The following is a 14,875-nucleotide window of genomic DNA, read 5'->3' as shown; positions in this document are numbered from 1 at the left end:
TGACACGTGCATCTCTATCCTGATTGTGTTTGTGTTACTCTTTGTTCATTAAGTTAAGAGAGAATAGTAATACCCTAATTTACATCAACATAAATTCTTATAAGGGTTTATTGATTAAACTGATAAGCCCCTCCTGATCATTCACTATTCATTTCTAATTTTTTCCTCTACTTTGGCCTCTCTTGCTACGAATCACCCCAAGTATCTCTCACTAGATTGATGTTTTTGTTTGATATTTTCACTTATAGCTTCCTTTCGATGAAGTAAGGATTTGCTTCCATGGGAGAGCAATACGTTAAGCTATCGAAAAGGTAATCAATAAACTACCTTCCCATGTGGAGCTGGATGCCAGGGAGCATTTTTGACAGGGCAGACCTTGTTGGAAAGAATGGTAGAAACACTGAGAATAATCGGGGCCTAGAGGAGGGTTGAACGGGCCACATGGGAGAAAATGGGTAAAAGGAGAGTTGAGAGGAATTGAAGACAACAGTCACTTAGCAGGAAGTGATGTGGTATCTTCCCCGGGCACCTGCGGCCTCTCGCTAGAAACTGCTCTGTGTTGTCGCCCTGGTACCCTTCCAGCCTCACCTACCCAGGTGTGAGACTGGACCTGCCACTTAAGTCATGGGTGGCTACCTGAACCATCTCATCAAAGTCACATCAAGTACCCTAGTCCTGGAATTTTATCTGTCAAAACCTAAATAGTTCCCCTACCATAATAACACATGAATGGTTGCAAATAAAAGCTTGATAACTGCACATATGGAAGGCAAAGAGAAAGAAAGTTGTCTCAGTCTGCTATCGCCCACATTCTGGATTAACTGAGCGCCACTTTTGTCTTGTTCTAAAGAAGGAATAGGGGACCCAGTTATCCATAAAGTTCTTATTGGAAGTATTGTTTAGAGTTTTGGGTAAGGGACTTTACAATTGAAAATGCTAAAAATACCTCTCATGCCAGGCAATTTGATTTGAACGGAAGAGATTACATAAGGCTGAGGGTGAAGTTATGACTTTGAGAAGACCCAGGTATTCGCTCTGTCGGGGAGCCGTGATTTTCAGTAGACTCGGGGGCTCCCGTGGTGCTGACTGCAGACCCCTCTTCTAGGCCGTGATTTGCCTGCTGCAGCCCAGCAGACAACACCAGTAAACAAGGCTTCCTCGGAACACCTGCCTGACCCTTTCTTAAGAGCAAACTTCCAAGGACTGCCTCAGCTCCCATCCTTACCTATTGTGTCATCATCTTGGAGGGAGTCCAAGTGCATAGCAGTGAAGGTCTGTCAATAAGATAGTGTGTGATTCTGGGCTAAACAGCATATATAGATGAAAGAACAGTGAAGTCATGGCAAACAGGACTGCTCAGAGACAGCTTCCTGGGGAAAGATGGATTTTTGCTTAAGGATAGGTAGAAAAGAGAGGGTGCAACTAAGGTTCTGTTTTTGTGACTGCTAATTTTTACTTGTGGCTGCCATACTGAAACCCCTGAAGATGACTGATGTGAAAGAGGAAATAAAACAAGGTTAAAAGGAGCAAGGAGCTTAGGCACATAGAAGTCTGAATTAGAGCAGCCAGTTGGATGTATGGAGACTTCACCAGCTGGAGGGAGATTGGGAATTATGTGTTTCGGCAATGGAACCAAAGTGCATCCCATAGGTCATTGGGCAGAAGCCTTATTATGCAATAATATCCCCTGTCCACTTCCTTCTCCAATGAACAATGCACAGATTGAGGTCACTGTGCCATTAAAACAAATGTTCATGTACCTTGGGTATAGCTGGTAGTCTGTTCTTCAATTCTTCACTTTAAAGTTTGAATTGTTTGTTCCTTCGAGTGTGTTAATACTTCTGAAATGTTTTAGCCTTTGGCATCTAGATTTGAGCTTCCCCAGATGTCCGTGGTGTACCTGATATTCTGGTCCTGGCACTTCAACTGATACGATGCATCTGCTCTGTGCTCACGGACAAGGCCAAAGAGTGAACCTGGCTTGGGGGTGTCGATGCTTTCCGTTTGCTTTCTTGATTTGGGTCCGCAATGTTTTCTTCTTGTAAAGGCCAATTGGGAACAAGCTGAGAATGCAGCAGGGAAGAGCTGTTCCCAAAGTCCTCTGGGAATTAAAAAATTAAAATTTCTGTAGATTATATTACCAATTACCAGTATGATTTTGGGCAAGTTTTATAACCCAAAGATAGCCAATTACCCACACTTCACCTCCGGGTCTTCATCTGAAAAGTGAGAGGCCCGGGAATGATGATTTTGAAGTGTTTCTTCTGAGATTTGAGAATTTGACAATCCCTGAGTAGTGAAAGTTAGGCTTTTTGACACTGGAGCAGTGGGTTTGTCCACCTGCATGTACTGCCCCACATTTATCTGCCTTGAGCCCACTGTCGCCACTTACGTTAGCAGATAGGGACATGCCAGGTTGGTAAAGCCTAGCAGAGTCTCTCTAGGAGACTAGACCCAGCCACCTGGCCCACACCCAGGCTCCTCTCATGCCCTCCCACTCATTTATCCATTCATTCAACAGACACTTACTGAAGGCCTGCCATATGCTGGGTAGTAATCTTTAAAACCTGATTTACGACTTTTTATCCATCTTCCCTTACACTCACTTTCTCTGACAAACCAAGCAGACAACAGTGTAGGAAATGTGTATTTAATCATTCTCTTGAGTGATCGGAACTATAACATCAAGTTTTCTCTAACAAAATGTAATACAGTCGTGGTGGGTCCAGAGTGCCAGGGAAGCAGTGGTCAACTCCTGAAAGGTGTGGGTAGGGGACTGGGAAGAAAATGTTCTTTCCTGTCAAAGCTGCGTTCCTCAGGGCCTCGTTTCAAAGGTTTGTTGTCCCTGCTTTCAGATTCCTCTGTGTGCTTCAAGGAAGGTGTCGCTTAATTTGAATTTTGACTAGGCGGGGTTCTGAGATCTAAATTCAGAGTGAGAGGACTTGAGGTGGAACCCAGGCAGCTCCCTCACATAATTCTATTTGTAGAGAAACTTAAGGGAAGGGAACTCAGAAGTGCAGCCAGCTGCAGTGATGCCATCAGAAATTCCTGGTCACCCCACACTGAGTTCTGGCTCTCGGGGCTGAGACAGCAGCCAAAGAGACAGAGGCTGACGCCTGTGTTAAAGACCCTTTCTCCTCTGCTTCAGGGTCTCCTAGCCTCAGCATGGGTGGCATGCTGGGCTGGATAGTTCTTTGCTGTGGGTTGACGTCCTGTCCATTGTGGGGTGTTGAGCAGTGTCCCTGGGTTCTATTCCCTAGATGCCAGTAGCACCCTTCCCCCTCAAACTGGGACAACTAAACTTGTCTTCCAACACTTCTAAATGCCCCTGCGGGTCTGCAGAATTGCTCTAGCTGAGTGAGTCTCCCTGCTCCAGATGCTGTTGAAAGCTAAGGCCATCACAGTCCACGGGGGCTACAGAGGAGAGACCTCCACCCTTGTGACAACTTAATGAAAGTCACATACAGTCAAGAGGAGGGCCCTTTCCGAGACCCCTCAAGGATAAACATTATCTGAGAAATAAAATGGCCTTTGTTTTTAAAAAGAAGGTACTCAGATAATTTAGGGAATGTGCTACCCCACTACATTTTTTATGTTCAAATTGCAATCATTTCCCACATTTCTTTAGTATTCGTTAGGTGGGAGGAGACGCCAAGACACTTGGAAGCAGCATAATGAAAAGTGAGTCATTTGACCTGTGGCTAAGGTGCAGCCACCTCTGAACTGTGAAGCAGCATTTGATTAGCAGCTTCCTCCTGTTTCCACAGAAGTTTAAATGTGGATATGTTGCAACAGAAACTTTCTGGGAACTTCCCCAGAGCGACTGCACAGCAGGATAACTACAGATCTGCAGACGAGGGGGCTGCACTCTCCCGTACTCACTCTCCACATGGGGATGGCTAAGGGGAGGTCCCTGAGATGTGGGGGGCGGGGAGGGTGCACTTGTCTCCACATGTGTTTTATCAATACTCAGAAGTCTTAACACACTTTTCCAGTTCAGATGAATTATTTTCCCAACTTTTAATACATGTCTTTGAGGAGAGATTTATCTTGTTCATATTGAGTCTTTTCTATGGTTTGCTTTTGGCTTCTTTTTGCTTCTTGATCTTTTATGTTCACTCCAGCATTTTAGACATGAATTCATTTCCCCCAAGAAATATCAAACTAGGTCATATCTTGTGGTGAAAAATAGTTCTGCAGGTTCCTGGGACTCTGAAAATAACAGCAATAAGACACAATTACAACCACCCAGCAAACATTTACGGAGAACTGAACGTCTGCCTGCCACTGTATGGGTGTATTTCTTATTCAGGAACGGCTTTGTTCTCTGTACTTTGATGGTGTTTATCAAGGCCACATGGTACCATGTGATGCTAAGGGAAAGGAGGCATGACTTGAGTGTCCCCTTCAGGGCAGGGGTCATCCTCAGGGCTGACGCTGGGGCCTGCCTGACTCTCATGAGGAACACAAGCACCCACAGAGCTGATCCCCCCACCGCCCATGATTCTCCTCACCTGTGGCACCAATGCCATTGCGTGTCTCTGTGGGGCCAAGGCACGTTATTTTAGGGCCAGGGAGAGAGACAGGAGTGCCCAGCTGACAGCAAAGGAAGGCGAGACACCCAGGGAAGCCTTTGAGTCCAGCAGCTCTAGGTGACTCCGCCTTTTAATCTCAGAGTCTGCAAAGGGAGAGAGAAAGTTCAGGGTCACAGAAGAGAGGCTAGATGTCTTCAGCCATACCCAGTTTGGGGGCAGTTTTGTACCACAGTCTCTACTTTTCTGTCACTGGCGTAAAAGCCAAGCTTCCCCTTTTTTCAAAGAAAATTCTATTCTGTGGTCCAGTCCCGTTAGCACTCAGCCAAATGAAAAACTATACCAATGAAGAGATAATTATTGGCTTCCGAACAAAGAAGAGGCTGAACAAATAGCTGCGGCCAGTCCTTGGTTTCAGACACATTTTTCCCTCTAGGCAGTGACCTTTACAGGTTCTGCGTTATTGACTTTTTTGACATCACTACACAGTGATGAGAAAGTATTGTTCTCATTTTGAAGTAGAGAAAAGAAGTGAAGAAATTAAATTACTCTTTATTCTATTTTCTCCCTAGACAGTCCGATCTCATTTAGCTCATTTTGTCTCTGACACTTCCTCGCCGTGTGACTCTAGTTACTCAATCTATACGTGTTTCAATTTCTCTATCTATAAAGTAGGACGAAAATTAATAATCAGCCCTGGCTGGTATGGCTCAGTGGATTGAGTGCTGGTCTGCAAACTGGAAGGTCGCCGCCAATCGGGGCAGGTGCCTGGGTTGCTGGCCAAGTCCCAGTTGGGGGCGTGCGAGAGGCAACCGACCCAAGTGTCTCTTACACGTTGATGCTTTTCTCCCTCTCTTTCTCCCTCCCCCTCTCTCTAAAAATAAATAAATCAAATCTTATTTAAAAAAGAGTTTTTTAAAACTAACAATAATCTGTGTCCCAGGATTCTTATGAGGATGAATGAGTTAATACAAGTAAAGCACTTAGAGTATGTCTGGCACATAGTAAGTGCTCAATAAGTGTTAGCTATGAAAACAGCAGTAACAGTGGCTCTTAGGCCTAATAAGCATCACTTCTATTAGGCCGATCATTTCCAAATGCACCTCCTTATTGTGAACTCTGTCCTGAGTTCCACATGTGGGTTTACAGTTGCTACAGTTGCCACTATATGTGTCAGTTAAAAAACATAATTATTTAGTAAATATTTTTGAACATCTATTATCAGGGTTCAAAGGAGTTTAATAAAATCCCCTTTTCCGGTTGAGTTCTGAATCAATTAAAGAGTAGGACAAAGACAGTGAGGCAACTGGAAGACCAAAATGTCACCTTTATTGCCAGTAAACCTGGTAAAGGACGCAGCTTTGTCTGCAGGGCCTTGAGCTACAGCCCGGACTGGGGCAGGCTCCTCCTGCAGGGCCGGTTCCGCCCTGCAACATGGGTGGGTTGGAGGAGCAGAGGAGAGATTACACTTCCTGAGGGTCGCTAGAGAGAAGGAAAAATGGGGAGCCGAGCCTCTTATGTCTGGTTTCTTCTGATAAACTCACCAGTCAGATAAATTAGTAATTTCTCCTTCTCTGGTGAGGCATAAAAGAGGGGAGAACAGAGAGGCTAGAAGGGTTACATTGGTGGGAACCTCTTCTCACGGGAGGGAGTGGGTGGAACAGGGGTGGAGCCATCTCCCCAAAGCCAGTCATATGCTGGGTAAAATCTAACCACTGGACATCTCTGCCCAGGGAAACAGCAGCCACTTTCAAGCATCTCTAGAACTCTCATCTGTTTTCTAAACATGTTGCTGCTGATTGTAATTGTTTGTTGGTGGCATTACCAACCTCCTAAGCAACCTGGGAAGAAATATCACTCTCATTTGACTTGCTCTTTCTCTTGTCCTTTACCTTTGTGCCCCTAAGTCCTGTAGATTCTTTTCTTTTAGATTTTATGTATTGATTTGAGAGAGAGAGAGGAAGGGGATGGGCAGGAGGAGAGAGACAGAAAGATAGATAGATAGATAGATAGATAGATAGATAGATAGATAAACTCTTTATTTGTTGTTCCATTCATTTATGCATTCATTGGTTGCTTCTTTTGTTCTTTTATGTGCCCCAACCGGGGGTCGAACTTGCGACCTTGCCACAGTGAGGATAACACTAACCAACTGAGCTGCCAGGCCTGGGCTTGTAGACTATTTTCTCCATGAATTTTTGATTCTTCCCCCTTTCTTTCCCATGGCCACTGCCCGACTAAGCCCCTCATAATTCCTCCCCTGGACATTGACATGGGCTCCTGACCCCATGCCCTCCTATTCTGTCAAAACCATCCTTCTACTGTAAACCCGGGCCTGAACCCTGCCTCATCTGCTGAGCCACTAGAGTCGTAATGAACAGCACTTTCCCCCAGGCACCATAGCTGCACTGGGATTAACTTCTCTATGACAACAGTGTATTTATCTCAGTGTTTATTGGGACTTAAATGTTGCTTTTTATATATTTAGCACACAGATACTTGTTGAATGAGTGACCTGAATTACTCACATAGTCAATGAACACAGGATGTAAACCCTGTGGGCTCATCTACTTGTTTAAAGATATGTTTGTTGATACCAACAATATGATTATACATTGGATATCATAGTAGAATATTAAATTAACTTCCTCATTTAAAAAAAGAATTAAAAACCTGTTTGGAGCCCTGGCCTGTTTGGCTAACTTGGTTGGACCATTGTTCCTTGCACCAAAAAGGTTGAGGGTTCAATTCACAGTCAGGGCACATGCCAGAGTTGAGGGTTCAGTCCCCGGTTGGGGTGTGTAGGAGAGATCCCTGGTCAGGTTGCGTGCGTATCAGAGGCAACCAGTCAATGTTTCTCTCTCACATCAGTGTTTCTCTCCCTCTCTCTCTAAAATCAATAAGCATGCCCTCAGGTGAAGGTAAAAAAATGACAAGTAAAAACATGTATGGAGTATGTACTTTATGGGTGGCAAGGAAGAATTGTATTATTTATTCTTAAGCTTTGAGCTACGTCATGCTACCAAAATTTGTACTTAGTCTTAGTGCTGACCCATGGAACACTTGTTCTGATGTATCCAACAAACACATGTGGAAAAATAATCTGCTCACTGAATACAAGTTGTGCTCCGTTTCTGTCGTTTATTTAGTTCTTGCTCTTTCTATCAGAAGGCATTAGTTATAGAGTGTAGAGCCTTTTATTGAGGTCTAAACTTAGATACTGTGGTTAACATCCATTATTTCAAATGCCCAGTGCTTCATTCCCCCTTCTCTTCTGGGAAGGCCTTTCATCAGGTACGGAATGCCTCGTGGGTCTAGGTGTGGGCAGTTGACCAAGGTCAGTCTTTCTGGAAATGCAGAATAGGACTGAGGGACTGACGTTCAGCCTGGTTACTCTATTGAGGGAAAAGCCTTTAAAAGCTAGGAGCTGTTGGCAAGTACAACAAGACAGAGTAAATTAGAGAGTAAAGAGAGAATAAAATGGAAATGAATAAAGCGTACCTTCGTTCCATGAGACATCCTGACACCCTTCTAATAACTTACCCTGTTAGCTTAGGTTTGAGTTGGTTTTCTGTTATAGGTAGCTAACAGCATTCTAACCAGTACAGTTATCCTGTTCCACAGGATAGTGGAAGAGCTCTCTAATTTTCTTTTAAAGATTTTATTTATTTACTTTTAGAAAGAGGGGAAGGAAGGGAGAAGGAGAGAAACATCAATGTGTGAGAGATACATGGATCTGTTGCTTCTCACATGCCCCCAACCAGGGATCTGGCCCACAACCCAGGAACGTGCCCTGATTGGGAATCAAACTGGCAACCTTTCAGTTTGCAGGCTAGTGCTCAGTCCACTGAGCCACACCAGGCAGGGCTCTGCTTTTTTAATTAAATATTTTTTACTGCAGTAAAAAAGAAACATAAGATAAAATTTGTGATCTTAACTGTTTTTAGGTCCACTGTTCAGTAGTGTTAAGTCTACTCATTGTGAAACCAATCTCCTAAACTTTCTCATCTTGCAAATCTGAGACTCTGTATCCATTAAGTGATAATTCCCCTTCCTTTCCTGTTTCCCCCAGCTCCTGGTAACCATCATTCCACTTTCTGTCTCTATGAATTTGACTAGTCTAGGCACCTCACGTAAGTGGAGTCACACAGTATTTGTTCTTCTGTGACTGGCTTTTAGCATAACGTCCTGAAAATGTATCCGTGCTGTAGCATGTGAAAGGGTTTCCGTCCTTCCTAAGACTGAATAGTATTCCGTTTTATGCACACACCACATTTTGTGTAGCTGTTCACCTGTTGATGGACGTGGCTGCTGTGAATGATGCTGCTGGGACCGTGGCTGTGCCAGCACCCCTTGGAGACCCTCCTTTCGGTCTTTTGGACATACACATAGAAGTGGGGTTGTTAGATCAGGTGGCAGTTCTATTTCTAATTCTTTGAGGAACCTTTATACTGTTTTCTAGTGGCCACATCATTTTAGGATCTCATCTGACATGCACAATGGTTCCAATTTCTCCTCGCCCTCACCAACACCTGGGGCTTCCATTTGCATTTCTCTGATAATTAGTGCTGGTGAGCATCTTTTCATCTGCCTATTGGCCATTCATACATCTTTTTTGGAGAAATGTCTATTTAAGTCCTTTGCTTGCTTTTTAATCAAATTATTTGATTTTTGTTGTTGTTTAGTTGTATGAGTTCTTATGTATTCTGCATATTAACCATTTATCAGATGTACGATTTGCAGATATTTTCTCTTGTTCCATAGGTTTTCATGTATATAATTTTAAATAAAATATAACCCGCTGAAAATATGGTTTATTTAGTTAAAGTCAGCAAACATTCATGGGGAACTTAGGATGTGCAAGGTGTTCTGTATGGTACTGTGCTTCATACAAGACAGCAGTTCTCCTGACCTACTCCTTCCACTATGGTCTGAATTCAACGCAGCCCCGAGACGGGTGGTTTTAAAAGTCATAACCCAGCCAGTGCACTTGCTGGGCGCTGGCTCAGTCCCAGGTTTTGTGTGCACTAAAGCACTGCAGGGAGACTAGGGTGCTGGGCCTCCCCGGGGCCTGGTCTTCTCAGCCCGGGAGGCCAGTTCCAGCTAGAGCTTTCCGATGAACCCAGGGCCAGTATTAGTGGGAGTGTGAGCCAGTCCTAGAAGCGCGGAGGAGGATGAAGGCAGACCCTAAGGCCTTTTGTCTTCAGACGGAAAGCCTTCTCTAAGGCAGGCTCGAAGCAAACTAGTGTCAGAGGACCTTTTTTTTTTTTTTTTTTTTAAAGATTTTATTTATCTTTAGAGGGGAAGGGAAGGAAAGAGGAAGAGAAACATCAATGTATGGTTGCCTCTCATGCGTCCCCTGCTGAGAACTGGCTTGCAACCCAGGTATGTGCCCTGACTGGGAATCGAACTGCGATCCTTTGGTTCGCAGACCCGAGCTCAGCCCACTGAGCCACACCAGCCAGGGCCAGAGGACTTTTCATATAGATATTAAATGAATATATCAGAGCCATCAAATAATCATCACTTCCACACTGCTTCACCAAGACAGTCCTACTGAGTGAGACAGGCCTCAGAATCCTAAATAAACACTGCTCTCCAGGCAGTAAGAAGGCATATAAGATGAAGCTTAATTTCCATCTTGGACCTATTATGCCATAAATATTGTTTTGTATTAGTCTTCTTATATAGTGTAATCCCAATTGGAACTGTGATCAGGGTCTCTGTGAAGAAAACTCTAGAGCTTTCTGTGCCCTGGTATGTACTATATCTGTTATAGAAATTTGATTTTAATTGGGACTTGATTCACTCCAATAAACCCATACAAAAATCATGAAGGAACCCACCTGTCACTTTAATATCCCCTGTGGCTTTGGCAATGCTGTTCTCGATCATACAGGAATATGTGTTGTTGATTGTGACGTTGTAGAGTACAGATACAACCTTCATGGTCACGTTCTCAGAATTCAGCTCAAAGCTGGTGTTGGAGACTCCTGAGAAGTTGGTTCTCGGGTCAGCTGGGGATGTCCAGACCACCGTAGGCTGGGGGAACCACCGGGGAGCCTCACACCGGAAGCTCTCTGAGCTGGCATCGTAGTCCACGTTGATCTCTGGTATGCTGAAGGCTGCAGGGTTGAAGGTCAGAAAGAGCAGGTGTCAAGGTCAAAGAGATAAGATAATATAGGCTTTCAAGTACTATGTTTTAAAAACACAGCAACTTCTATCATTTAAGTTTTGTAATACTTCACTTCCCCAATGGATTCTCTGTGTATGGCCTATTATACTCTGGATGCAAATAATGATTTGCTCACAGTATTTCTGTGCATCACAACTCTTTGGCCAATATCACAAACTCCAGAGACTGAAGTTCTAGGTATAATTGTTATAACAGATAAATTTCTCCAAGTAAGAGGAGTGTCAGTGATTACAAAAAAAAATAAGTCTATTCATTAGGAAAATTGGGTATTTTCCCAGATACCTGTGACACTTCCTGGATATTATGTATTGTTCTGCCTGAGAAAATAGTTAGTTAGGGTGGGAGGGAGAGGGAGAAGGAAGGAGCGAACAGCATTCACCCGTCACTCAAGGACATCCCGCATGCAGGCCTCGTCCTCATGGGTAGTTGGAGCTTGCCTGGGCCGAGGCTGCCCTGCTGTGGTGTCCAGAGTTAGAGACAGGCGTTTGTTCTCCTCCAAGATAAAATGCTCCTCACTGGGGAGGTTACTGCATTTTGAAATGAAGACTGGCTTCCCCGTCTATCTAGACAGACATGCACTTGTAGACAATGTTAGGGCCTGGACATTTGGCTCCAAACTGGCAAGATACAATTTATGAACTTATTTAGCACCTTCCTTTGCCCAGGACTGTGTTGGTGCTGAGTAGTGAAAGGAAAGCCCTCTTGTTGCCCTTAAAGAGCCTCCTCTCTGTCAAGGAGAAGAGACTCACATGCCCAGAGCAGGCAGGGAACAAGCTTGTGGGAGGTGATACGGGAAACTGAGTGTTCCTGGCAATGAACAAAATTTATTGAGGGTGCGCCCTGTGCTGGGTGCCAAATTCCAGACGTTATTTCATTTGGTCCTCATAACAGTCCTAGGGATATTTATTATTGTCCCCATTAAAACAAAACGAGCTTTAATTTTGGAGTAATTTTAGATTTATAGAAAAGTTGCAGCAGTGATGCAGAGTTATTGTGACTTCTCATCCACTTTCCCTAGTGCTAGCATCTGAAATAACCATGGTGCATTTGTCAAAAGTAAGAAACCGTCGCTGGTACTTTACATTAATTAAACTCCAGGCTTTATTTGGATTTTACCAGTTTTTCCACTAATGTCCTTTTTCTGTCCTAGGATCCCAGCCAGAATACCACATTGCATTTATTTGTCATGTGCTCTCGGGTTCCTCTGGCCTACGACAGTTTCTCAACTTTCCATGTTCCCCATGACTGTGATAGTTTTGAGCACTGTTCAGGTATTTTGTAGGGTAACCCTCTATTATAATTTGCCTGGTGTTGCCTCACGATCAGACTGAGGTTATGGGTTCTGGAAAGAAAGACTGTAGGAGGTGAAGTGCCCTTCTCATCATTTCACCTCTTGTGCCGTCAGCATGTCTTATCATTGGTGATGTCACCTTCAATTGCTTTGCTGAGACAGCGCTTGCCAGGTTTCTTTGGAAGCGGGGACCTCACTAAGCCTAAGGGGGAGTGGGAGGGGGAAGGGGAGAAAAATGTACTATAGGCTCCACTTTCTGAACGGGGAGAGATGGAAACACATTGTTTGAAATTCATCTGTAAAGATTTGTTTCCTCTCTCTCGTATTTATATATAAGTATGGGCTCACCTGTATGTTATACTTCCAGTTATAATTTAATACCATATTGTTTATTTTGTTGCTCAGGTTGTTCCAGTTTTGCACTGAAAGTCCTTTCAGTCAGCTCCACTGTGCCTTTGACATGACCATGCTGAGCCCCAATTCAAAATGAAGACACTGAGGTCCCGGGAGGTTGCCCAGGGAGGCCCAGGCCACTCACTGTATTTGCCCAACTCTGGCTCTAGATCTATGCTTCAAACCATTACACGCACGTGTTAGGAGGTGTCCGAAAAGGCCTGTGCGGGCAGGCTTAGGCTAGGAGGTCTCGGGATGCTATCTACCTATCCGTCAAGATGCCTCCCAAATTCTTTCCACAGGGGCTTTCCTATCCCTTCCATTCCCGTGGGTTAGATATGATTTCTTTCTTTCTCTGAATCCTCAAGTCATTTCTGTTATACTTCTCTTAAAGCATTTTGTACACTCTACCAAATATTACAGGTATTTGCATATTTTCCTCATCTCTGCCTCAATGCTCAACTCTGTAAGCTCCACACTGTGAGCTCTGCAAGAAGGACAAATCGTCTTTTTACTCCTATCTGAGTATCTCTCTGAGTCTCCTATACAGACATTCAGAAAACAAGTGTTAAGTGTGGTTGGTAAGAAAGGGTGGATTTCATTGAGGGAAGGGTTCATGAGTTTGTAGGACAACGTCGTTTTGTCTAATTACTGTTGGACTTTTCAATAATGAGTTCCACTGTCACGTGTCCCTGGTGGCACTGATTCCAGCCTTGGGCTAGGGCCTGCTTAGCACAGAAAAGTCTCAGCCCAGGTAATGGGCCTCTCTCACTCACAATACTGGAGGCTACAATAAAAAGACCATATTTCTCTTGGCAAAATATTTTAGGGAATATATAAGAAAATTCAGAAGAAGCTGGAGTCTGAAACAGAAGCATTGAAGACCTAATATTCTAGCAAGCTCCTTCCAGAGTTGGTGTGGGTCTTGCGTGGCAAGGACAGCTGCTCACAGACTTTGAGGGTCTCGTCTGACATTAGTGGCTCCTGAACACAGGAGCATGATATTTCGTCAGCTCACTGTGCTCTGTAGACTCAAATACCTTTTGGCACTTTCTTTCCCTCTGTCTAAAAATAACTTACCTCCAGTTTTGTACTCAAGGTTAGCATTCCCCTTGCCTTTAGAAGTGATGATGTAACATTTATAGGTGCCAGCATCTGTGAGTTGCACATTTTTCAGCCTTAGAGAGGCATTGCCCACTCTCACTTGATCAGCAAACACTGCTGTCCGTCCTCTGAACACTTCATTCTGCTCTGACAGGTCATCCTTGCCACCTTTGAACTCGTGGACCAAGCCCATAACTCCTTCCTTTAGCCACTGTATCACGATATCAGAAAGTTTGATGTCAGGTTCAAAAGTGCAGCTCAGGATTCCATCCTCTCCGATATTCCCGGCTGAGGTGAAAGCCGTCACTGTGATGGAGTGTGTCCCTGCAATTCAGGAAGCAAGGGTCAATGCCAAGGGAAGCTTCAGAATGTCTACAACTGAACCCTTCATTACTAAAAGCCAAACAGAGACTCCTGTAATAAATTCAAAATATAGAAGAACAGGAGAGGCATAGAAGAAGACATAAGAAAAATGAAAAGGGCGGGAAGACATGGTTTTGATAGCTACAGCAGATCTGCCCCAACAGCTTTTTGAGACCAGTCAACCCAGTCCTTGAGAGGTAACAAAAGGGGAACGTGCTGGACTTGGAGTTTGAAGATGAGAATTTAAGTCCCGACTTTGCCACTTAGTATCTGTGTAACCTTGAATGAATCATGTAACCTCTCTGGATCTCAGAAAAATGGAGGTAATATCTGTCTTACCTAACTCTACAGTTCCTGTGAGGATCAAGTCAAACGATTATGAACTTGATTTGTAAACTGTAATTATACATATAAGGTATTTTTCTTAGTTAACAAAAAGTGAAACGTAGTGTTAACTAAATGTGACTAGGAATTGTTACTTTAAAAAAAGATTTATTTATTTAGTTTTAGAGAGAGGGGAAGGGAAGGAGAAAGAGGGAAACATCAATGTGTGGTTGCCTCTTGTATGCCCCCTACTGGGGACCTGGCCCACAACCCAGGCATGTGCCTTGACTGGGAATCGAACCAGCAACACTTTGGTTCACAGGCCAGCATTCAATCCACTGAGCCAAACCAGCCAGGGCTAAAGTACTGTTACTTTTATCTCTATTTAAATGATGAAGAAACTAAGGCATAGAGGAGATAAGTGACCCGGTCAAGAGTATAGTGCTAGCCATGGCACAATGAAGAATAGTACTTAAATTATGTTTCTGGCCGAAGACAGAAGATATGCCCTTCTCTCCCCACGTACCACCAGTAGGATATTATCATGGTGCCAGCCATGTCCACTGCCTCTTCCCCACTTGCCCAGCCAACAGCCCACTCGGTCTTTGAAGGACCAACCAACTGTTCTTTCTGTAAACTGAGGGCTGTTGACTGCGGACGCCTCTAAGGCTG

The 14,875-nt window shown here is 44.0% G+C and overlaps 1 protein-coding gene across 1 annotated transcript in view; it reads right to left on the bottom strand.

Moving 5' to 3' along the window:
- Nucleotides 1-4,559: 4,559 nt before the first annotated feature.
- VTCN1 (V-set domain containing T cell activation inhibitor 1) overlaps nucleotides 4,560-14,875 on the bottom strand; it is a 46,100-nt gene continuing 35,784 nt past the window's right edge. The window contains exons 3-5 of the mRNA XM_037135098.2: nucleotides 13,493-13,840; nucleotides 10,379-10,657; nucleotides 4,560-4,678 (exon numbers count right to left, since the gene is read on the bottom strand). Of these exons, the coding sequence (XP_036990993.2) occupies nucleotides 4,560-4,678; nucleotides 10,379-10,657; nucleotides 13,493-13,840 (746 nt within the window). The remainder of the gene's footprint in view (nucleotides 4,679-10,378; nucleotides 10,658-13,492; nucleotides 13,841-14,875) is intronic.

Source organism: Artibeus jamaicensis, unplaced genomic scaffold (assembly GCF_021234435.1).
Source record: "Artibeus jamaicensis isolate MK-2021 breed Jamaican fruit bat unplaced genomic scaffold, CSHL_Jam_final scaffold_1689, whole genome shotgun sequence".
Taxonomy (NCBI): Eukaryota; Metazoa; Chordata; class Mammalia; order Chiroptera; family Phyllostomidae; genus Artibeus; species Artibeus jamaicensis.
The sequence above is the reverse complement of the archived record's forward strand: the minus strand, read 5'-3'. Positions and strand labels throughout refer to the sequence as shown.